General features: G+C 45.8%; 1 protein-coding gene across 1 annotated transcript in view; it reads right to left on the bottom strand.

Moving 5' to 3' along the window:
- TEKT2 (tektin 2) overlaps window positions 1-23,023 on the bottom strand; it is a 75,797-nt gene extending 52,774 nt beyond the window's left edge. Inside the window, exons 1-7 of the mRNA XM_069622608.1 lie at window positions 22,930-23,023; window positions 20,796-20,965; window positions 17,024-17,149; window positions 16,307-16,512; window positions 15,683-15,826; window positions 9,264-9,378; window positions 6,633-6,740 (exon numbers count right to left, since the gene is read on the bottom strand). Coding sequence (XP_069478709.1) covers window positions 6,633-6,740; window positions 9,264-9,378; window positions 15,683-15,826; window positions 16,307-16,512; window positions 17,024-17,149; window positions 20,796-20,951 — 855 coding nt within the window. The 5' untranslated portion in view covers window positions 20,952-20,965; window positions 22,930-23,023. The remainder of the gene's footprint in view (window positions 1-6,632; window positions 6,741-9,263; window positions 9,379-15,682; window positions 15,827-16,306; window positions 16,513-17,023; window positions 17,150-20,795; window positions 20,966-22,929) is intronic.
- Between the last annotated feature and the right edge of the window lie 1,302 nt (window positions 23,024-24,325).

The following is a 24,325-nucleotide window of genomic DNA, read 5'->3' as shown; positions in this document are numbered from 1 at the left end:
AGTAGACTCGGAGTAGTAATTTAGAATATTCATTTTCCTTGTGAGCAGAATCTTTGGAGAGGTAGCCTAAGGGGGCTCAGAGGTGAGGAGTATCTGAGAGAATAAGAGTGAGGGACAGTAAACTAAAGTAATTGAAAAAAGGGCGAAAAAGAGAAAGGGAGTATATGTTACATGTTCAATGTGCTAAAGTTTTTCGTCAATGTGTTGAAGTTTTTCATGTTGGTTTGTCAGTAAGTACATATGTATCTGTGCACGCACCAAAATAAGGCCTGATGAAAAATAGTGGTAGTTTGTGATTGGCATTGGTAAACACATTGCACTTTTTGCAAAAGGGTGTAAGCAAAAAAAGATGGTGATATTGTTGGTGAAATAATATTGAACAAAGGTGTTAAAGGAATTGATATTGTATAATTATAGCCTGAGAAAAAAGAAGTGAACATAAGACCGACCAAGAAATGCCGTATTATGGGAGGGACTACACCATTAGCACATATCTGTCAACACCTTCCTTTGTATAGTGACAAAATACAGAAATATCATGATCAGTGGGTGGTGGAAATAAAAGGAGAGGGTGTATCGCCTATATGGCCGGAAGGAGGGTCCTTTGAGAAATGTGTATTGGATCTGGTGTCGGCACATCTGCTAGCAAAATACAGGGGAAAGCAATAGCAAAACCGAAGGGAGGTACTAGATTTATGGCAAATGTTCAAAGAGGTAGCGCCTAGCGGCAAGGTAAGTAAAGATACAGTAACCGAGGTCCCGGACCGAGGTGAGGGTCCTGCAGGGGAAGAATGCACCATAAAAATGAAAGAGAATGACCTCACCAGAATGTATCCATTATTAACAAGGTGCGCAGTGGGTTACAGTGAGCCCCAGTATGTGCCAGCACCCACAACACCAGCCGCCCCAGCAGCAGCGACTGCCATAGCCCCTTCACCATATGAAACAGGAGGGTTATATGGGCCAACTTGTGCCCCTCCAGTGAACTTAGCACGGCTAACAGGAGAGTTAGATAGACAGCTTGCGCATGCACAGATGGAAATAACGCGATTAAGAGCCTTGTGCGATAAGGGTCAGATGTTGCCAGGAGGAGGGGAAGTGCCACCGTTGACAGCAGATGACCTCACCCCTTCACCAAGTGTCGCAGGGGAATGTACACCTTCCCCGCCGCCGCCAATACCAAAAGGACAGGAGCAAGAGTAGCAATCAGGAGAGTTCCTGTTCCATCTAAATGGCAAACCCTTAAGAATAATAAGCCCTACAACCCAGACAGCCAAAAAGGGGAGGGACAAGGAGAAAGAGAGTCAGAAGGGGAGATAGAGGAAGTATGGAGTGACCTACTAGATGAATATGAGGAGGGGGTGGCAGCAGTGGGGTCCCCACTGCCATTCCCATTCGACCAAGAGGATGAAAGAGCCGCGCCAAGGTGGCAAGGGAGGTTAAGGCAAAGGGTAGGGAACATGCTGCTAAGTAAAACAAAGAAGGGAACGGTAAGTAAGAACAGAGGTAAAGCAAGACTACAGATGCCACTGATGCACAAGGGAGCAGGGAGGCCACACTACATCCCATGGGCACAGGTGGACAAAAATAACCTATTGAAACTTATCCCTCCACTTTCGGGTGGGGCGGGGAAGGGGATACATGCATTTGAGAATAACACAGCAGGAGTGCCCTTAGACACAGGAGATGTAACAAGTTTACTGGTATCCGCAGTGGGTGACCAAGCAGACACAGTATGGGTGAAGGCGGGGTTCCCGGGAGTGACAATGAATTGTGACCGCCATGATGGCACGTTAGGGCATAAGTATGGGATGCATTGCGAAGGACATTTCCAGACACTCCCAATTTACACCTAGTGATGCAATGCACTAGGGGAGAGGAGGAGGTGCCTACGCAATTTATCCTTCGGGTGCAAGACCTGTGGAGATCTGAAAAGGGCACAGCGTGGGACCAATCCACCGCCTTGTTCTACTTCATAATTAAAAAAGGACTTCCGAAGGAGGTACAGAAGGCCTTGGATATTCTGGGTTTTATAGATCTCCTGGTGTGCGCTCCTGCCACGTACCTTTTCCCCCAAAAGGCTCACTGCCTGATATATCTCAATTATCAGGGCTTCTTTCAATGTCTCTCTCTGTTTCACAGTGTAGCACAGTTGTACTCCTGCACGGTCTATATTTCATTAACTTTAGATACTACTTGTTCCAAGCTTCCCCATGTGGACATCTCACAGATGGAGACTTGTGCAAGTTCTGTCTTCTAACTTCTTCACTAGAATTCATGCGCTTATGGTAATGCTTGGTCCAACTTTCCCCATATAGACATCTCTTACATGGAGTCCTGTACAATTTTTGCCCTTCAGCTTCTTCATTAACATTCATCTGCTCCAACATTCCCCATATGGACATCTCGGGCATGAGGAATTGTGCAAATTCTGTCTTTCAAATTTACTTGGTCGGTATGCAAAATTCACTTTTAACTGTTCATGTGCCTTTGGGTACGCCCCAGGGTGCGCATCTTCACTGGGCCAACTCACCAGTTTCTCATAGCATTTACTAGCAGCGACAACCTGCTGCCGTGAAGTCTCAACTCTGGAATGGCATCTCCGGTTGGGCAGACCCACTATCAGCTCTTCTGCAGACCTCGCGTTGACTTGCCTGTAAAGTTGCTGCTGTTTGGTTCGACCGCGTCCTTGACAGCCTATCTGCTAATGGCAGTTCCTTCATGGTTCATCCCTAGAGCTGGCCACGTTCCCCTCCAGTAAGAAATGCTGACAAGCAGCAGCTTGAAAGCACTTGCCTCTTTCAACACCATCCGTTCCTGTGCGTCTGCCTTCACCTGCGGTTCTGCTTCCCGCTTCGCTTGAACTGCTTCTTTTCTCCCTGCCTCCTGAATGAAAGTGTAAACCATCTTTAAATGTCCCACGCAGCTGGTCTACATTACAAAAATAGTCTGCATGTTTAGCTTATGGTTTCTATCAATCCATTACAACTCCTTCTTCCTCTACCTCGTCTCAGTGCTTGAAGTGTTAAGGAAGTTGGAGTCCATAGATTTAATAGGACTTCTAAAGTGATATTGTCAGAGACAGGAGGTGTTATATGTGTGTTATGTACTTATGAGGTGTGACTGTTATCCAGCCTAGAATGTTTGTTAGGAATGCTTTTTAGAGTTTTGTCACTGGTGGGATTTGTATAGTGACAACAAGCCATTAGGAATTTAGGAATTATAGGATCTCCTTTATTCCTAAGAGAAGAATACTGTGTCTTTTTTGATGGGGTCGCCACATCTTCTCCCGTGTGATTCTCCCTCATAATATCAGCCCCCAGGGTCAGGATCAGGTAGCAGCTGCTGTCCCCTGGCCACATGGGAAGAGATCTCAGGCTTGGAATTAGTGGTGAGGGCTTCCCGTGCATTGGAGTTAAATTCAAAAGGTCTACAGGTGTCAGGTCTGTCAAGTCTAGCAGGTGGCCAGTGGTAACTCAGAGTGGGAGGATATTTACTTCAAAGAAGGGTGTCAGGTGTACGTTGGATTCTTATCCCCTCTTGCACCATTATAAGTATGAAGGGTTTCCCAAGTCAAGATGGTGGAGGGGAGGACTGATTCGATTGGTTGGGAGAACAATAGCCTGGAGTATCTAGCTTTAACTCAGAGTTCTATAACTGCCTTTCATCCATGGCATGTTGTATTATAATTAAGCTCCTTAACTAGGTCCAATCCAGAGCACAGAGTTTCAATTACAGAAGTAGAAGTGTACAGCAGAAGAGCTCCATGATTTCAGAAGGAGGCTACAGAGGAGCACAGCTGTTCAAGGTTTCTGTGATTTCAGAAGTCCACAGGTGGGAGCGAAGCAGTTACATGTTTATGTTAAATTTGTAAGGAAGGACTGTGATGGGAATAGTTAATGCAGCAACGTTCATGAAAACGGTGCAAAGGTTCTTTAATTAATGGCGTAGCAGCTGAACTAAAGACAGTAAGCAGTGCAAGCGTAAGCCAGATTCAGCGGTATGCCAGATTCAGCGTGATAGCTGGAAGTCCAGTGCAATCGCTCTAATAGAGTGCAAGTGAGAACATCATTCAGGAGTCAGCAGCCGTTCTCCTGGAGCGTTTGAAGTGAACAGGCACGTATTGGCACCGAGCAGGAGAGAAAACTACGGCCTGGCTGATCGAGGGACAGCTGCGGGCACGTTCCAGCTTGTGTGCATGTGCGAGGAGCTGCTCGGGAGCTGTCGGTGGGTTCCTCGAGCGGAGTGATGGGGGAAGCAGATGCGTGTCTGGGAATGAGCGTGTGAAACTTTTTAGTGGGCATTAGCTTGCGGGTCACCTACTGAGGCGTTTGGATACACGGCCGCGGCACCCTTGAAATCCTCATAAATAAAGAGAGGACTACTTATTTGTTTGGGAGTTCTCATTGAAATACAAGTCAGAACACATGCGCAACGGAGTGAATCTACAATAGAACTCATATTAGAGCTTCAGTCAACTACAAGCCTTTGGAAAGCTTGGTAAGAGCCACGTTCGGTGAATTGAAACGCTTAGTAGCAAAATAAAAGCAGAAGGAACTGCTGAACTATTTTACCAAGGAGAAGATACAAGATAAGCGTTTAGATGTTGTTAATTCTTCAACCAAGTAGTTAGTTAGTGATAGTTAGGGTTCACCAAAGGAGAACATTCTTTTATCAAAAATAGCTTATGAGAATATTTCTAAAGACAATAAGGAGTTTAGGTTTACTGCACCTCTTAGAAAACAGCAGACGTAAAACAGGTAACTAGAAAGTCTATATAATCTTATGAGAAAGTATATTTTGTAAAATTTTAATCTGAATATTTAGTAATCAGGTGTATTTCTTTCACAACAAATACCGGGCCTGGAGGTCGGGAACCAGACATGTCTGTAGTTTATTATTTTATCCACCAACCCTTTTCCTTCCCTTGGGTTCTCGACTGAGCTGCAGAGAAGAGGTTGAGCAGGGAACGTCTGGAGAGGGTCTGTGGGATCAGTAGCAGCTCCTGCGGATTCAAGCAAGCCTGTCAGGACACCACGCTCCCGGAATGGTTACTGCACTGCTCGCGCAAATAAAACTACTGTAGCATGCACAGCGCTGCCCCCGTTAAACTCATCTTCGAATCTCAACCTCACAAAATAATGTGGCGAAAGGTATCTGTGTGCGAACCTGGCGAACAAAGGAAAAAACACTTGCACAACGGAAAACCCAACGCCTCCTGTTTGACAAGGTGACCTACTGGATTGAGGTTCCCGCTAGGCCCTTCCTCTGAAATGCTTGAGCATCGGAAAAGAAACTGAAAACAACTACGCTTGAGCACTGTGTCGCAAATGCAGTCACCAATAGGCTGAGGGTGAACACATTAGGGCTCACTTTAAATAATCTTTGTTATAAGGTGGAAACAATCTAAACCGTTTCTAAAAGGTAAGCTCTCGTGTTCATTCCTGCCGGTCTGAACTGAGGTATTCTTACTTCAAAGTTCTTCTTCCTGATACTTCATGTGTAAATAGACCCAGTTACAGGAGCACAAGAAAACGGACTTTCCCGGCAGTTGTCAATGAAAGGCAGTTGAGAATGTTCTACAACTGACCAAGAACCTACCTCAGACCAATCAGAAAGCAGGTTCAAGACCTCCAACTTGTCCAGGAAAGTACCAACACGCTGAAGGACCAGAGTTCTGGCCGAACCAACAACGCTCACAGGAATAAAATAAATAAATGAGCACAAATGTACAGGAACACTTAACAAAACACTCAAGCACAAAAACACCACACATGAGGACCGGACAATCCCGCCAGTTTCATGAAACTATTGAAACACAAACTATCTTTTCATCAAGGAGAATGAATAGACCTTTTGGTTATCCTTGCGTCCTATCCAGTCTTCTCTAAGTGGGCTCTTGTTCCATCATGGTCTGCCACTGTAACCATGATGAAATCTGTCCATGCAATCGGAGTTCCAGGAATGTGGACTTGAATTTACATGTGAATGAGATCTCCGTCTACTTCTAAACTTAATATATTTTCCATTCCCCACCCCCCTATGGAATGCACCGCCACGCTCTACGATGCTCTTGTGCATCCTAAAGAGAGCGATTTTGCATGCTGGTGTTGTACAAATCACATTAATAAATCGATTTGCAAAGAAAATGCAGCTACTGCAGGCAACATAAATATATATTACAGACGAAGATATCAGCTATAGAATTGAGCAAACACTACCTAGTCATTTCCTAGATTTTGTAACTTTCTCAAGGTAAATCAATAGGCGTTATTTACATGTGTCTCCAGCCACCCTGTGTGCATTCTCCATAGAAGTCAAAGGTTCAAAAAGAAAGCCCTTTCTTTGGCTTGAGGGCATATGGATCTCTTCTGGGTGCTAAACGATGCTGCGCGGGTCCCTTTATAAAACCATGGTGTGACCTAGAAGGGTTTTCCAATTCAGAAATGTGCATGAAAACACCTTTTTCTTTTTCTTCTTAAGAGGTCTTTTGACATTACTTTATGTTTCTCATCTCTGTCTGAACACTGGAAGAACCGTCTGGGGCATAAGAGGACCTCCCCAAAAGAGAACACTGCCCCAGCAGCAGGGCTTCTATAGTTGAGAATAAACTCACAAGAAGGCTAACTTACATTTTTCTCCTGCCACTTAAGTTCATCCAGGGCCCTTTCAGTCTCACGGATCCTCTTCCGGAAAGCAAATTCTGTGGCCTCCCGCTGCGCATCCAGCTCATTATTAGTCTAGATACAGAGGAAGAGGCGATTAAAGACAGGCTTGGATTCGAAAACAGACAGGCCCGGCTAACGAGCAGTTGCACTCAACCAGGGTTGTGTTTTTGTCCTTTTCCCACACAATGATCTACATGTGTGCAAAACATAACATCAAACAGCAGTATAAGCACATATGTATGCGTGATATTACTTTGGACTATGTTCACCACAAGCAGGATTGTCCATTGTAAGGGAAGGTTATTATATTCAAACTTAAATGGTACTCATTTTGTACATTTTCAAAGGATAAAATAATGGATCAGCCCTCCACAGCTGTGAACAGGTGACTTGCACGTCACGCACAGGTTCTGAATCAACTATGCTACCTTATCTGCATAGATAGGCAGGAACTGGCGTTTGCGTGGTCGCCTGGTTTCTTCTGGCAAACAAGCTGTCCTTGTGCCTCCCTTGCCACCAAACTCCACCGATTGAAAGCGCGCTTCTTTTTACTCTAGTCTGCTTAATAATTCCCTGAACTATCTGCCTCAATACCCAACAAAGGCATGATCCTTCCCTCTATTCCTCCTTCAGCAAGGTTTGGTCATTGTCCTGTTGGAGGCTCATGGGAAGATAGGTCACCATACAGACTAGAAATGTAATGTTTTACTAAATGTGCATGGTAAAAAAACAGAAGGTTGCTTTTCCCCTTGATGCTTTCACAATGAATCGCTCACATTCCTTCCTTATTCCTCACGAGACATCCTTCTAAAACAACGCACATTACACCAGGTGTGCAGGTAAAGGCCCACAAATCAAAGGTGCAGCCAATACAAAGACTGCAAAGTAGTAGTGTGTGTAAAAGAACACATGATCCCCTGTTAGGCTAACTTGTAGGTCTTATCCTGCTCCCAGGTTGTCCGGGCAAGTATTAGCTCAGGCGGGATGGTTTGTGGAGCCATATTGGTGAGGGATTCTGGCAAAGAGGACAGAGGTCAGAACAGACATAGGTGACATTGAAACTGCTGGTTCAGTATTGTGGGCCCCTGCCCCAGTGGCCCTGTACAACAGCATACTCCCTTTTAGTAATGCAGTAAAATATGATCAGTGGATCATGTATGCCCCAATTCGGGTGTCATTAACGGGTGTAGTACTACATTGAAATGACCATTAACATATACTCATTCATGATCCTGGGACAGTAGTAAATGTATCTGGCGTGTACAAAATGCACTGCTATACACTGAGTGCACTAGAACATCTTGAATCTGTCGGTATAAAATGAGACCCAGATTCAATGCAACTTGAACAGCACAAAATATTGAAAGAGGTCTCCATGGACATCTGCTTGCTTCACTGATGTGTACTATTCAGAAGCAGGAAAATGAGACAGGGCATTGAACCGTGGCTTTCCCAGCTTGGCACACATTCTGTGATCAAGGATAAATCCATTAGAAATATGCTTCCTCAGGGACAAGACAAACCATGCATCATCTAAAGGCAATTTTTATCTTGGAATGTATACGTGGCAGTAAAAAGGCTACTTGAACAATTGACCTAGTCCTGGGTTGGGGGCTCTTAGTAGGCTGCCATCTAGAAATGCGGGTGCAAGTTAGAGAATTCAAGTGTAATGTCAATACACAGATTATTGCTGAACAGTGGGCTTTAATTTGTATATTATCGCTACCCACTTGGAAAGATTTGTGAAAAGAGGCACAGCAACAGCAAGGGATTTAGCAATACACACTTTTTGTCACATGTGGGCGCTTTGATTATAACTCAGGTCCCCTCATTTCACAGTTAACAATTCACTACATCTCCTTCCTTATGTTAATGCTAACTATGGGTGGGGGAGGGCCATGTGTATTGTGCTCAACACAAAGAGGAGTCCTCCATCTTCACGGTGCAGTGGACATGGTGTAAACGAGCTAAAGGCCTACTAGAGCACAAGCACTTGGCCATACATCCTGCCTATTGGATGTGGTGAACTAGAATCAATGGGCCTCATTACGCATCTGGCGGTGTGAGAAAAAAGTCGAGGTAATTCTGTTACCTCCATTTTTCCCGCACCGCCAAATTACATGTTTTTAAAGACTTATCACTGGTGAAATTACTGGGCGATAATTCTGTCGTATTTATGAGGAAAAGTGGAGGAATTACCTCCAGCAACATATTGGAATTAAATTCTGCACTTTTCCTCTAAAAATCGGCAGAATTACCACTCTATAATTCCACCAGTGGTAATTCCACCCAAAATCCCCAATGACGTCATATGGACTCCAGAAAATGGGGATTTACACCGCCTACCACCACTTGTGATCCCGTGGTAAAACCAAGGGACCAAGTGGCAGGAACCGTAATTTCATTTGGTGGTATTCTGGCAGATGTACCTCCGAAATACTGCCAAACACGTAATGAGGCCCAATGTTTTAATGAGTTTAGAAAAGCAAATTATCGATCCAAGACACCCTAATGTGAAGGTGTGTCTGAGGGCGCAGCGTGATGCATTCGCTAGAAATGTACCTGCAGACACTTCAGAGAATGACAGGAGCATACCTGGGAAATGGTGACAGCAATGGCCTCCCGCAGCAGCGTTGCGGCTTTAATCTCGGCGTCTGCTCGGTCCTTGTTGTAGCGACTGAACTGCTCCCACTGATCCAGGGTTGTTGATCTGTCAAGAAGAAAGAGTATGCTGAGGAACATGATGTTGGTGATGAATGTTAATCAATAGAGAGGCATCTTTTTAAACTTTAACTAAACTCGCTATGCAAATAACCATTCAGTTTGCCATTTATCCAATAAGGCACTCAATACATCCTACTACCTGGTGTAGACAGAGGTTGGGGGGCCCTATTGGGAGCCCAATACACTGTGTGAAGCAGAATGTTCTTGAGATCAAGAGGCTTGCTTGCAATGTAGCATGCTATCAAACGTCCACACAATACATTACAAAAATAACACTAGTCCCTGCCAAGGACTTGATCTTAGGTCAAAGGTTTATCTCACAGTGTCCCAAATCGGTGGCTCCACGCCTGACAAGCGCTTTAAGAGCATGAAAGGGAGACTTAACTGTTTCACAATCCAGGCACAGCATACATCAGTAATTTGTGTGCATTCATGGTGGCATATGGAGCCGTCAGAGCGGACAAGGAGGACCAAAGAAATGCCACTCCGATAGAAAAGGGGTTCATAAGACCGATAACAATACCACAAGCCACCCCCTTGAGGGTCTGCCAGTTAGCAAACGAGGGGAACTCATCTAGAAACGGACAGGGTTTCAATTTCTTCGTTTTCTTCTTCCCTCCTTATAACAGAAAGTCATTCTAGAGAGGTGGATGAGTGTAAGGGGTATCCAGTCATTTTATTGCAAATAAAACAGAGTGGTCCATTTCAGAGCGGTCACAAACACAGAAAAACAGTGCAAACAATAAAGGGTAGTTGGGTAAGGGGTTATGGGTCGGGTGGCGGTAAAAGGTTAAAAAACAGGGGGCTCGGAGGGGGGCCCCCAAATTAAAAAACAAGTATAAATTAGGTGTTTATCTGTGTTTTTTACACGATTAAATGTACCACTCTGTAATTCTTTGCAATAAGATCACATATAACAGTGTAAGGACCAACCAGAACAAGGCACTTCCTCCAACACATGCCAAAAAAACACTTTGTGGCGGTCACTATGGAAAGAGTAGAATGTAGAAGAGTAATGAGTCTGGGATGTGAGAGAGGTGGGTATTAGCAGGAAAGCAGAGGTCCTCAGAGTTGGTTCCCTCCCTATGTGGGGCAGTTAGGAGAGGGTTTTACATTATTTTTAAAGTAAAAAATATGCATAAATGTAAACAGGGCAGCTAATGGCAGGGCGTATCGACAAAAACATCAACCATGGCAGAACCCCCTGACTCGTTGCAAACAATAGCAATCAGAAAACTCGCCATTCAAAGAACCAGCGGTCTTATAATAGCAGGTCAAATTCAGAAGGTATAAAACAGAAAAGAGGTTAGAAATAATCATTGGCTACCCTTCCTGAAGTGTAGATCAAGTGGGCAAAAGCCCGGATTCCACATGTGGGCATATACCTGGTGAGGGACTCGAAGAGGATTGCTCAAATAAACAATGTGTGAACCCTGGCTAGCACCAAATTAAATTGTGGAAGGTGGGATACATCGGTTAAGATAAATACTGTTAAAATAGCTCTGCTGCCTAAAATGAGTTGTCCTGTAAAACTTGCCCGTCGCAATAACTGAAAAGGATTAAGTTCTTTAACTCATTCTTGTGGGCAGAAGGGAAGAGGCAGAATGTCCTGCATCATATGTTAATGAAAGGCATAATAAGAGAGGGGCGTTTGCCCTTCATGAAAATCTTTATATATCATCGGACATTTAAGAGAAGTCTGTTCAGTTCTACTGAAGGGGAATGGTAGTGGTGAGGTCCCGAATCGGTAGATTTGGAAATGGGAACAATCCTACTTGCATCACCTAAATCATTTAATCTCAACTGGGGGAAATTTTGTTTGGGGGGAAAAAGAGGCTACTTTGAAATATACAAAAAAGTTCTTGTCTTAGTGGCTAAAAAAAGGGGGGAGAACATTGTTACCTCCATGAAAAAGTGGGTCTTTGGTGGAAAACCTAGCACTAGTTATCAGTGTCGGAGGATTCTCCTGGAAACCATGGAAACTAGTGGACTTTCCAAAGCTCGGGAAAAGTGTGGAGGAATAGGCAGAGGGTTCCCCCCACAGTGGGAGGAGAAAGTGTCTAGTGTGTTAAAAGGGGCTCTAGAGACGATCAGGCCTTACAAGTGAGGGGCTGCCAGCTTAGGGGTACTCTGCCTCCAGTGGAGACCCTACTCAAGGGTCAAGCAAAGAGGCCCGACTCCTCAGAGGAAGAGGCGCAGTTGAGGGGATTGGAGGAAGTAAAACCAAGGGAGACCATTATAAAGGAAAAGTAGGATGTGCTGTGAAGTGCAACAGACGCCAGAACATTGGAACTCCTTATGTGAATGACCCTGAAGAGGGACACTTAACCGGAATACTGGTCCTCACACACACGTTACGGAATTGTAGTAGAAGCGTTTAGTTTAAGGGTGAAGTACTCTATAGAATGTACCTTGTGATAGACACAAGCGTCCCAAGATGCCCCTGCGTGGCCTCTCTCCATGGTTTTTGCAGGATGCCTCGACCTAACCGGCATTGGAAAATTGTGGCTACATGGAAGGCTTGCAATGGGTAAAACACATATCCTGGGACTCTAGAGGAATACACCAGGTGTGGATCGTTTCAAAATGTGAGAAGATAATGGATGAGAGGAGAACACTTCAGGAGGAGTATTAGTCTATCAGGCTGACCTTCAATGAGTTACACACATAGTTGTTAGTGGTCTTGTTTTTGTGTGTGTGGGTGTTTCCTGCTCTTGCCTGTGTAGCATGTTTGTCTTCTGCATGTTTCCTAGCCCACCCTACTACTCCCACCCTCCTCGACTAGTCTGCTATCGTTTAGACAGCTCTTGGGCCAGCACACAGGGCCTGGTAAACAACTTTTATTAGGAGACTTGATGCTTCCATGGAAATGGTGCAGTAGACCACTGACGAAGTTCAACGCAGTGACTTTCTGTTACTGATGCTGTGTTGTCCAACTGTTTACATTTTGTTAAAGCCCAGTGTAACTGTTATAAAAAAAAAAGTAGTTTCCTGTGTTTCATTACAGGGCTGCCAACAAATCCTATCGGCCTCATAACAACTTTGGCAGAATTTCCAGCAAAAATCCCTCTAAACTCAAATACTGTTACTGCATGTGGTAATGATATAGGAAGGGACGGCATGATATAGAGCAGGTGTCTGCAACCTTTGGCTCTCCGGCTGTTTTAGACTACAGCTACCATTGGCTTAAGGCAGCGTAGTCAATGGTGAAGGATCATGGGCGGTGTAGCTATGAATATCTGGCGAGCATCGGATTGCAGACCCCTGTCCCCGTTTTGGAGTCGCTGAGGACTTCATTGGGGGCATGCAGTATTATCACAGGGTCTATACCAGGTGGGCTAGCACATTTGTGGGGCAGTAATTATGTCTGCACAAACACAGGCCATTTGTAAGAGGGTCGGCAACAGAAATCGTAATCTGCTGGCCGGGGTAGTTCGAGATGCCACCACTTTCACCATTGCTGCCAATCTTATAATGAGGCCCAATGCATTTTTGTTTGTAACCCAAAACTGTAATTATAAATTATGCCGTTTTCACATTTTTTATTTTTTTTTAAGTTCTTTTATGAAATAATCCCTTCCCCATCCCACTGAACACTCCAGGGTGAGTGTGAGTTCAGCAATTCAGTGAAAATATTTAAACTTCACCAAATATCAAAATGCACCAGCCGCCACCGTTTAACATTTACAGTGCTTCCACGTGGATGCAGAAGTTTCAAAATATGTGCTAATGTAGACTTGTAGAAAGCCTTGATAAATGGTCGGCGTTTTATATTAAACAGAGAAGGGCTTGAAATCATGTCAGTCTATGCAGTTTAAGTGGAATAACGTTTCTTTTAGTGTCTCCTAAATAGTGTCCACTTTTAATACTAGGCGAGTTATGTTACGTTATTGAGAATCTGATATGATATGGCATTTGTAACGCGCCTATACACAAGGGTTTCAAGGCGCGACGAGGCGAAGGGGGGGGACAAGGGGAGACAGACAACAATCCGACTAGGCCAGGTGTCATTCAGATCTCGCAAGTGCAAGGGTAGAGGGGAAGGGAAAAGTGCAAGAGGAAAGGGAGAGGGGAAAGTGCAGTACAGGGTAAGTAGAATACAAGATAAATAATAGGGGCAGCTGGTGGCAAGTGCAAGGTAAGTGCCGGGAGGAGGGGCTGTATGATACAGAGACAGTCCTGTAGTGCAGGGAGGCAGTGCAGGGAAGAGTGGCTGGGTCAAGGACCGAGGTCAGTGAGTGGCCCAGTTGCAGATTCAGTGATTTTAGCAGGGGAGTGAGGGAGAGAAAAAGGAGGCAAAAAGGAAGGTTTTGAGGTGCTTCCGGAACCGGAGATGGTTCTCCTCAAGTTTCAGGAAGGCAGGAAGGCTGTTCCATCTGTATAGCGCCTTATTTACCATTGGTATGATCTCAAAGTGCTGTGGGTGGAACACCCTCGGGACCGTAGTCCAGGTCAGTAGAGAGTAGTGTAGGGTAGTAAGTAGTGCATGGGTGCACTCCGTATGTGTGCCTCTAAACGCAGCCAATGTTTTTAATCTACAAATTGATGACTTGTATTTCTTGCTTAGACATTGTGAGCCCTCATCTTGAGCAAGCGTGCACACAGTGTCACCCTAAAACTGGTCATGTTCCGACTGGTCTTTATTTTGACCACCTAAACCAGTGTCCATCTAAATATAGAGGACTATGATCATCTATAAATAGCGGGACGACTAACGCTGGGATTCTATATGCTGGGTGGACTGAAGGAGACCTGAAGAATTCTCTAATCATGATCCCCCCCCCACCTTAACTTGAGGAATTTAGATAAAGCCAACCGTAATAATGTGCCACTCCCTTCAAACCCTACTGTTGCTTAACAACAGAATGTGGATCCTGTTACACCACATCTACCCAGTGCATTTGTTACTGGACTCCAGGTGTCGCAAGAAAGCTAACACGGCGTTGTAATGTAATCATGCATGAATCAGCTGAGCCAGGCATGGAATCATGCGGTCTCAGATGTCCAAAAGGAAAACAGCCGTGCATCAACTATGAACCGCCTGCGCTCCACGAGGTGGCTAAAGAACATGCACGTCTGTAGGCAGAGCGGAAGTAGAGTGGCTTCCATTGGCTTCTCTTTACCCACGTCTTCTCACACCACTTTGCCAATCACCTAATAAGTCTTGAGCAGCATGGAACATACATGTGCAGGGCTTAAGACACAAGGACAAACAGGCCGTGGTGCTCAAGGGCCGTGGACAAAGAGCACCAGGAGTTCGGGCACATGGGCAAATGGTGCCAAATAGCTTGAGGAACTTGAGAGGAGAGCTTCAGGAATGTATGTCGCATGGCCAGTGTGCACAGGTTGGTTTTAGGGTAAATGGACAGACAGTGAGGAGACTGGGGAACCTGGACAGCCAGTGCAATGAGCTCATGCCACATTGGCTGAAAGTATGAGGAGCATCGGAAACATGGTCCAGCGGTGTGAGGAGCTTGGAGTACATGGACACAGTGGAGCTCGAAGCACTTTAACAGTCTGAGGAACCTACGCTTTCATAGAGGAGTTGAATTCCAGATCTATCACACCAGGTCTTCTTTCAAGTACATTAAATCCAAGTGACCACAGGTGATTCAACACAGCGTGGTTCTATGAATGAGTGCTGACTTTTTTTGTCAACTGTGGCCAAATTTATCTTTACCAATGTTTTCACTTTCTTTATTGCAAAATGCCTGGGGAGACGCCCACGCCTCCCTGTTACAACACCCACCTCTGTATATACCTTACCCCAACTTACCATCTGCATTTTGCAGCCAAAAGAGGGGGGGGGATACAAATCTGTAAAACGTGATTCAGTGAAAGTGTAAGTCAGCAAGAGTGGGCGAGACCCATAAATTATCTCCCATGTCATTGTTTGCAATATGGTGACACAAATAACTGGTGGTGAAGCTACAGGGCACAATGTTGGCCAGAATCATCCCACTAGAAGCGCATGCTGTCAGCGCTTTTTACAAACGGACACCGGGAAACAACATAGACTCACTGGCGCTGCGAAACACAGAAGTGTGCAAGACCTCAGGATCTACAATATCCTCGAGAACTAAAAAGGTGAGTGACCTTCTCCTACCGATGCCCTCACCTGTGGAGTTCTCAAACCAAGATCATCTGTGTGAAAAGCAGGAACACTTACTTCTGTGGCGGGAACAGAGCGGTGCACAGATCCCAGTAGCGAGTTCCCTCTCAAACCTGCTCTTCCTTTCTGTTGCAAGTTTGCTAGTGGTCAAAAAGAGGCGAGGCTGTGGTCTACTTACCCAGTGGGGACTCTCGTTGGGTCTGGCTTTAGGGAGATGTTCGGAGAGTTCTTATTTAACGATACGCATGTCCGATCGATATCCAGGGTCTCCATCTTCCCACGGTGGTCCAAGTTCAGCTGCTGGCGTACCTCCTGAAGCAGACTGCAAGGTGGGGGAACAGAGGCAATGCAGGCTTATTCATTAGAAGTCCAGCATAACTGACCTATAATGATCCTAAAATAGTTGTAAAATGGCTCAATATGTTTAAGCTACAGTTTGCCATAAAACATTGAAGGCAAGAGTCCCTTTCAAGCTTGCTCCCTTACTGAACGATAGCCATTTTTGTGCATAAAAGAAGATCTTGGCTCTGAGTCTAGCCTCATATGGGCCCAGAAGTTCCATTAAACTGATATCAAAGCACAGCTGGAGGCTTATGGGTAAGATGCCAGTGTTTTCAAGGGCATGCAGCACTGCAGAGACTCGAAGTACTGGCTCTTCTCTGAGTGGGTTGATTTTCAATGGTTCTTACCCCAAGAGTAGACGTTTATTCAGCCTGCTGTGAGACCACTTTGCAAGAGACATCAGGTCGCACACCTCCAGTGCCTCTGGTGATCTTATTCAAGGTTTTCTAGCATGGCTTACCAGAGCTGCTCAAAGGCTTCGCTGATTCGCTGCTGCAGTGCTTTGCGGGCTGCTTCGATCACCTCCACTTCTTTGTGCAACTCGTCCTCCACCAGGTCCTTCACCAGGTCAATAGCCTGGCGCCGGTCCCGCAGGGCCAGGCATTCGATGGCCACATCTAAGGGCACGTTCTTGGCCTGCAAGGCACGTTCAGCCTCCTCCTTCATCTATTGGTGAAGAATTGAAAGCATAGAGCCAATCACATCACTCATATTCTTGACTACATGTGCCTTTCATTCAATACATGCATTCAGAAAGGAACTATTTACAGAAAAGGAATCCAAAGGGATTTATAAAGCACTTGCATGCAAGGGTAACCAACCAGCACCTTTTGAGGGGCTCAAGAAAGGGATGGCAAAATAACAGTGACTCCGAATAATTAAGAATATTGATATAGCACACACCAATAACAGAACTCTTTCTTGGTGCTTTGAATGATTACCCAACTCAATAGTAATAATTGTATTATACATTTAGAAAAAACGCACTGAACTATCTTACCTACAAATGTTATGAGGAGTGAACACGGCATCAGTTTGTGAGGGTGCTGGTTTACATGTTTTTTTAATCATACTTTGAATCATAATTTGAACTATGTTTTATTCAGGTGCAAATGCTCTCACTTAATCTGCCCAATGGAAAGGCCAGCCGAGAAGCCTTGCTACCTTGTGAACGCACCTGGCCGAGGTTGTCAATTTCAGAGTCCACTTCCATCAAGCTCCTGGCCAGGGTCTCCTTCCACCTGTCCACGTTATCAATGCGCTCCGAAAGCCGGGTTCTGGTGTCATGCTCGTCCCATTTTGTCTGGATGATAACAAGGAAGAAAAAACATGGAGATTAATTTTGAGAGGAGGAGCTGCAAGGGCTGACTAGCTGGCTCATGTGTGCACTATAATCGGGGGATGGGCTTCAGGGGCGATCCAACACATCAGGAGAATTACCAACAAGGCAATGCCCCTGGGCTGGGCAATCAAAATAAGGCAGAAGCAGTACCATGTCAGGTGGCAGCCCTCCATGGCACGGACTCCCTCCTAATTGGCCTGAGCTACCAGTGGACGTCTCCAAAACCATATGACTATAGTATGTGATCACACCAAACCTAGTTTGAACCCGATTAAAAGACCAAAATTAACATTGAGTATTACCCGGTGGGGGCGTGGTCTCTGCTCCCAGCCAATGAGGAGGGTCAGAAAGGATGTAAAGCCCACCTTGAGCCTACTCAGAGCTGGAGGATGCCATCTTCACCCGTCTAATATTCAGGTAAGTGCTGCCCTGTGCCCCCACATCCCCTAGCCCCTCTTTCCATACATTTAGCCAAGCCGGCCCCGGGAATAGTACAGTTACCGGCATGTCACTGACACGCGACTAGCCTCCATGGAAAGGGATTCTGTGTAGTTCCCTTCTCTCCCTGATTCATGGCGATATTTTGTAGATTTTTTAAAGTTGAGAAAGAGCGAACACATTGTTTCTCAACTTTAAGAAAAACCCCACTATTAATACTCCAGTACAACATGCTGGGATACTAATAGCTGTATTACCCTTGCAGGGGGGCATGACCAGGCCAGGTAATACCCTAGGCTATTGTTAAAGCCCTTGCTTTGCCACAGCTTCTAACTGTCCCGGGGCATTACTTGGCCCGGTAATGCCCCCCCACCTGCTCAGGTAACATTGCTTAATTAACAAGCTCTCCCATTCTCCACCCAACTACATCATCATTTCTTTCATTAAGCATCAATTCATATCCTGGATTCTACAATTTGTACATAGCCACACAGAAACTAATACAAATAATACATATAATACTGTTGTACCTACTAGAAGACTCATTAAATGCAGGTTGTCTGTGTAACCTCTTACGTTGCATAGATTTGTGACACCGGCATTGAATTAGAGTTAGATCTGTGTTCTTGCAGATAAGGTGCACAGACATGTGTATTTTTGCCTGTGTGCAGGTTCACTTCTAGGCAACCTGTAGGTATTACAGGGCTAAAGTAATTCTTGCTCTACCAATATTGGTTTTGCCTACCTATGTTTAGATGTTTCAAGCTAATGGCTTGGGTATTTGGTTGAGGTCCTGTGTGTTTGTTTTTTCCATCTGTTGACGCTCTTCTTTTTTTCGCATCACAGCGATGATGGTTAAGTTGTTGTGGCCCTGTATTGTGGGTAATGTTGATTGTAGGCTATCCGTGGCTTTTGGCAATTTGGAGTAGGTTTTTCTTCAGTAGAGAGAACACCCACAGAGTTTCAGGCTGTGGTTACTTGGTCAAAGGATGCACAGTAGTACACAGTGTGCCCATTTAGGAACAGAAGGATAGTTCCTTCAGGGACTTTCCAATGTGGGATACTGAGCTGCCTGGCCAGTGGCTCAGGATGGATTGTCGCTTAGTGTTTTGGTGAGTGGTTCTGTGTGCGGTGATTCACTATCTCACCTGTACATTTCAGGGCACATTATATCTCGTCCCTATCATGCACCTTTTTAATATTAGGGGACGATGCGAGTGTGGTGTGAATGGCATGGTCAGAATGGTGTATGTCTGTGGTGACTCTTCGCTTGGTGTGTTTCACTCTTATTATAGTTGTTATGGAGACTGCAGTGTTATCTTGACTATGCCTGTGTCCATCATTTGCACCAGGATGTAGTCGTAGTCATTTGTTCTTTCTCTTGTATGGTAAGGCCCGATGTCGGGGTGTGTGATGTGTGCACTTTTGACATAGGTTTCGTGCTCGAGAGTGGCAGTCTCGAGACCTGTGGGGTGATGGACCCAGGTAGTATGAGTTTTGTTTCTGTTTAGATAGTTATGTTCAGTTGTGTCGGTAGTCCATTGGTTGTGGAGGGTTTGCGCTTGGTCGTGGCAGGTCAAGGTCCATGGGTGGCAGCTCTGGACAGGAGGTGTATGTTTTTTTTTGGTGTGTCCAAGAATGAAAATGTTACTCAGGCATGCTTGCAATAGTTGGTTTCACTTGCTGTGAGTCTGTTTGTGCTTGTTCCAGATATGATGTACTTTTGTTTATTAAAGCAGGGAGATGTGTTTAAGATCTGGGTTGCTTGAGTAATGATGTCATCTTGAGAATGTTTCTGAGTGCCTGGAATGTTGCTTGTGAATAGGGTTCCTTCCATTCAGGCAGTTGGTGGGAGCTAGTCTGGGTGGTGGATGCCAGTGGGTCCCCGCTGGGGCTCTGCCCCATAACTGAGTCATCTACGTGTGTCATCTTAATAAAGGAACCAGTGTGAACGTACCTGCTGTCTCCTGGAGTTTTACATTGCAACAGTATGGTTTTACAAATGATTAAACACCCTGGGGGATTTTCAACATTTTGGCAAGTGGGGCATGGGCACAGAACTAAATTAACGTGTACACCTCCACCATACGCTCAACCTGCCAGAAACAAATGGATTCATGGCAACATCTGATTTGATGCCGACTTAAACTCACTGTATTCCTATGGTACCCATATCAAGTGCCTCCTGCCATGCGAAGATGGCGGGTAGGGCGGTATTGACACTTGTTGGCACTAACATGTGAAAATAATGCACAGTAACAGGGATCTGCACAAATGTCTATGGAGCTCATTTTGAAAATGTGCATTAATTGCAAGAAGGGGAGCCATTAGGTTTACTATTACATTCAAACAGGCTCACCCAGTGACATTTTTGTCATTTGCACTGTGTACAAAGGCAGGCCTTAAATGCTGTCGAAATCACCCTATATTCCTCCCTTTTTCTCTATTCACTGCTAATTGAGTAAACAATGGGCCTCATTAGAACTGTGGTGGTAAGGCAACAACGGCACTGGTACTGCTACCGGCGCCGTTGTTACCTCGCTGCAACATTCCAAGTTCTGCTCGCGGGGGCCGCTCTGCACGCCTGGTCAGACCAGGCACCCGTGAGCCGAACAGGATGGTAGCAACGGTACCATTATGAACGGTACCGCTGCTACCATCCTCCCCATTCCCATTGAGCCCTATGGGGGACGTACCGGCACCGAGTCCCGTGCAAGGGAGATTACTGGGCCTGCAAAGGTCGGAATGGCCCGGTTATTCCCCTTTCACAGTGTTTACAATTGATTCCTATGCAATTCGCTTGTTTTTTGCTGGTGTAAAAAGCAGGTGGTTCTATAGGAATCCATTGGTTTCACACCAGCTTGCAACTATTGTGCTGGCAGAAAAGAAAACGTTTTTTGGAGGCGGGTGAAAGGTCTCCTCCATGCATCCAGCTTGGGGAGGGGAGTGATCCCCCTGGGTGTCTAGCGCTGCCTTTGCTCTTGTAACTTTAATGTCTCCCCTGTATGTGTGGCACATGGCTTTTTGAATTCCGTCCTTGATGTTGTCTAATATCCGCTGCTGGAAATACCTTTCTTCTCTCTGGAGCAGCCTAATAGCATTCCAGGCCAAATCAGTTGCACAAGGCAAAGAAAGTGTCCTTGCCGGTCTTCCCGGCTTGGCGACTCACCTGGTTTGTCGTTTCATTCCGGAGAGCCCTTGCTTCCTGGCGCACCTGGTGGGACGCTGTACGCTGTCTCTCTGCATTGGTGGAGATCAGAAGGTTGCTGGTGTGCCAGTCCGGTATTGTGTACCTAGCGACCGGCTTCACGCTGATAGTAGTCATGTTTATGTCCACACCTGGAGGAGCGGGAAAAGAAGAAAAGAATGTCCTACACATACAAGCATCACCACAACATAACTACCTCTAAAGCTAGAAAAAGGTACCTTCTTATCACTTGTAGCTAACAGTTTAGCAAAGCGCAATACTCAGAAAATTGATTTACACAAGAGCCCCTACATTCTAACTCTGGTCCTTTAAAGGAAACATGTAGCCTATAGAAGAAGCATCAACATGGAGAAATGAGGAGGGACAAAAAGTTAAGTGATGAAAGGAAAATATACAATAGGCATAAAGGAGGTAAGATTAGTGGTGACCTCATAGGCCAGATGGGTGGGCAGTAATTATAGGTAGTTAAGAAAGGATAAGTGGGCAGACAGAGTTCAGAAAGAGAAACACTATAAGCGACGGAAGGAAGGACAGCAAGAAGGAGGTGAAATAAGAAAGGAATTGCAGAAAAAGAGGTATTGAAAAGGATGGATAAAAGAGGATGGAAAGGAAAGATAGGACAGGAAGGGCAGAAAACAAAGGATGGGTCGAGCAGGGAATAAATTAGATGGGGATAGAAAAACAAACGATCTAAGGACGGAGGAAATGAAGGATAGAAATAAGGGCTCGATAAGGAATAATACAGCAGTAGAAAAGGGATAACAGGTGGACTCAAAATAGAATAAACAAGAGAAAAATTAAGGGTGGAAAAGAAGGGTTGCATAAGGAAGGATGTGGGAAGGGGGAGGAAAACAGGGATATCAGCAGACATGGAAATAAGATTAAATGCAAGGGAATGAAGGATGGAGAAGCAGGGTTGCGTAAGAAAAGATACATATAGGGTAGAAAAGTGGGGATAACAGTAGGCATGAACATAAGATTTTAAAAAAAAGGAAAAGAAGCACAGAGAACAGAGAATCAGGGTTAGACAAGGAAAGATGTGGAGGCTGGCTTAGACAAGGAAAGATGTAGAGGCCAGTTTAGACAAGGAAAGATGGAGCAGCCGGGTTACGCAAGGAAAGATGGAGAGGCCGGGTTAGACCAGGGAAGATGGAGAGGCCGGGTTAGACAAGGAAAGATGGAGAGGCCGGGTTAGACTAGGGGTGATGGAGAGGCCGGGTTAGACTAGGGATGATGGAGAGGCCGGGTTAGACAAGGGAAGATGGAGAGGCCGGGTTAGACAAGGGAAGATGGAGAGGCCGGGTTAGACTAGGAATGATGGAGAGGCCGGGTTAGACTAGGAATGATGGAGAGGCCGGGTTAGACTAGGAATGATGGAGAGGCAGGGTTAGACAAGGAAAGATGGAGAGGCCGGGTTAGACAAGGGAAGATGGAGAAGCATGGTTACACATGGAAGATTACATGAAGGGAGAAAAAAGTGGGGTTAAGAAGGGACATGAAAATAAGATAATTTCAATTGTATTGTTTAAAACGCCGACCTAACCTGAGAGCAGCGGACCGATGTGTAGGGTGATAAAAGCAAGGAAATGAAGGATGGAGAAGCAGGGTTGCGTAAGCAAGAATACATGAAGGGTAGAAACGTGGGGATAACAGGAGGCATGAATATAACATAAGCATAAATAGGCAAAATAAAAGGAACCGAATATAAGGGACAAAAAGTAAAGAATGGAGAAAGGAAGAATAGAAAACGGAGGAAAACTGAGTGATATAAATGTGGGGGTGGTAATTTAAAACTGCGTGACAAAAGAGGAACTTTGAAAAGAATGGACGAAGAAAGGGAATAAGAAATGAAAAACGGACATGGTAAACCATTGAAGAGCGAGAAGGATGGGAGAAGAGACGCGAGAAAGAATAAAGGGGGATGCTTGGGATATATAGCAAGGACAGATGAAACATGCACTATATCTCCGACCCCCATCACTTGTCCTTTGCATCATGAGTTCCCTTTTAGCCTCGGTGCCTCCTTAAGCTTCCGCTGCGCCTGGCGTTTGCAGGGCTATCCCAGCAGCTCGGGCCCCCGAGCCACGGCACTCACCTGCTCCGCCGCCCGCTCTGCCCCGCTCGGTGTCCGGCCGCCTCTGCTGGGCCGTCCGGCCGCCTCAGAGCGTCAGGAACGCTCCCCGTCGCCGGGCGACGGCTCAGCCAATGGGAGCGGCCGACCATTGTTGACAGAGGCGGAATGGGCGCCATGGCGACGGTAGTCACGTGACGCGTCTGTGTGAGACTTGCTCAGAGGGAATGGGCGTGCATGGCGTCAGAGTGGCACGTGACCAGCTGCTCACGCGAGACAGGCGCCCTTGAAAGCTTGGCAGAGGGTGAGGCCTGAGGCATGAAGTGTCAGGGTCAGTCATGCAGGACAATAGGAGGAGGGAGGGTCAGAGACGGGAGTGAGGGAGACAGGATAGGTTGAAACATAGTGAATTGGATAGGAGGCTGAATGTGAATGAGCAGAATGAGACAAGGGAGGTTGGCGGCAGACGGTATAGTATTGTTTATTTATATAGCACCTATACACAGGCAAGTGTTTCAAAGCGCTCAAGGACAGTGGGAGCATGGGGAAAAAACAGTTGCTCAGAGCCATTGAAATTCTGAGACGATAACAGACTGCACAGGCAGAGTAAGTGCATAAAAAGTACATTTAACAGATTGGGGGACAGCAAATGGGACTGATGGCAATTCTGCAGTTTCAGACAGTGTAATTAAGGGGTGCAGACAAGAGAGACAGACATGCGATCTTCGGCGTGGTGAGTGCGGATCGAGCAAGTGCACGCGAGGTCACGGGGGGAGATCAGGTGCGCCTGCTTGGTTGAGACGGGGGTAAGTATGGAGAGATAGGGTAAGCCAGAGCTTAAAGTGGGATGAGAAGTCGAGGGTGGGGAGTTTGAAAAAGGAAGCCTGCCCTAAATAAAGTGCCTAATACTGTACCTGATGTCGGTTTCTAAGCGCAGATCCGGGATTCAAACCTCTGTTGCTCTGTGTGGTCTTGCTTCCAGATGTAAGCTTTTCATTGTTCATGGAGTACAGTTCTAAAAGTGGCATTGGGGGACAGTTGATGGTTGGAGAAGTGGACGGGACTGCTGGGTGTTGGACTGTGTAGATGTCGCTTGCAGATGGTGAATAAATAAGAAACTACTTGCCTAGAACATGTCATAATATTGGGGATGAGGATAACCGTAGGGGGGCGGTTGCCGTCTGCACCCTCTGCCTGAGATTGTTTGGAATACATAGCAGAAGAGGTGCTTATACAGACCAGGTGGCGGAAATCCAACTAAGCGCTCCACATCCCTGTGCGTGGAAGCAGCGAGTGCCATCCGGCATAGGAAGTCTCCATACCTGGAGAAGGCCCCATCCACCCGAGGAAGGTATCAGATCGATAGATGAAAATGTTGGACACATATCTTGTGGCAATTGGGAGAGGGGGTTCTTCCCGA

This window comes from Ambystoma mexicanum, chromosome 11, assembly GCF_040938575.1.
Source record: "Ambystoma mexicanum isolate Mex_15411 chromosome 11, UKY_AmexF1_1, whole genome shotgun sequence".
In the NCBI taxonomy this organism is placed as follows: Eukaryota; Metazoa; Chordata; class Amphibia; order Caudata; family Ambystomatidae; genus Ambystoma; species Ambystoma mexicanum.
Note: the sequence above shows the minus strand (reverse complement) of the source record. Positions and strands in the feature narration are given on the sequence as shown.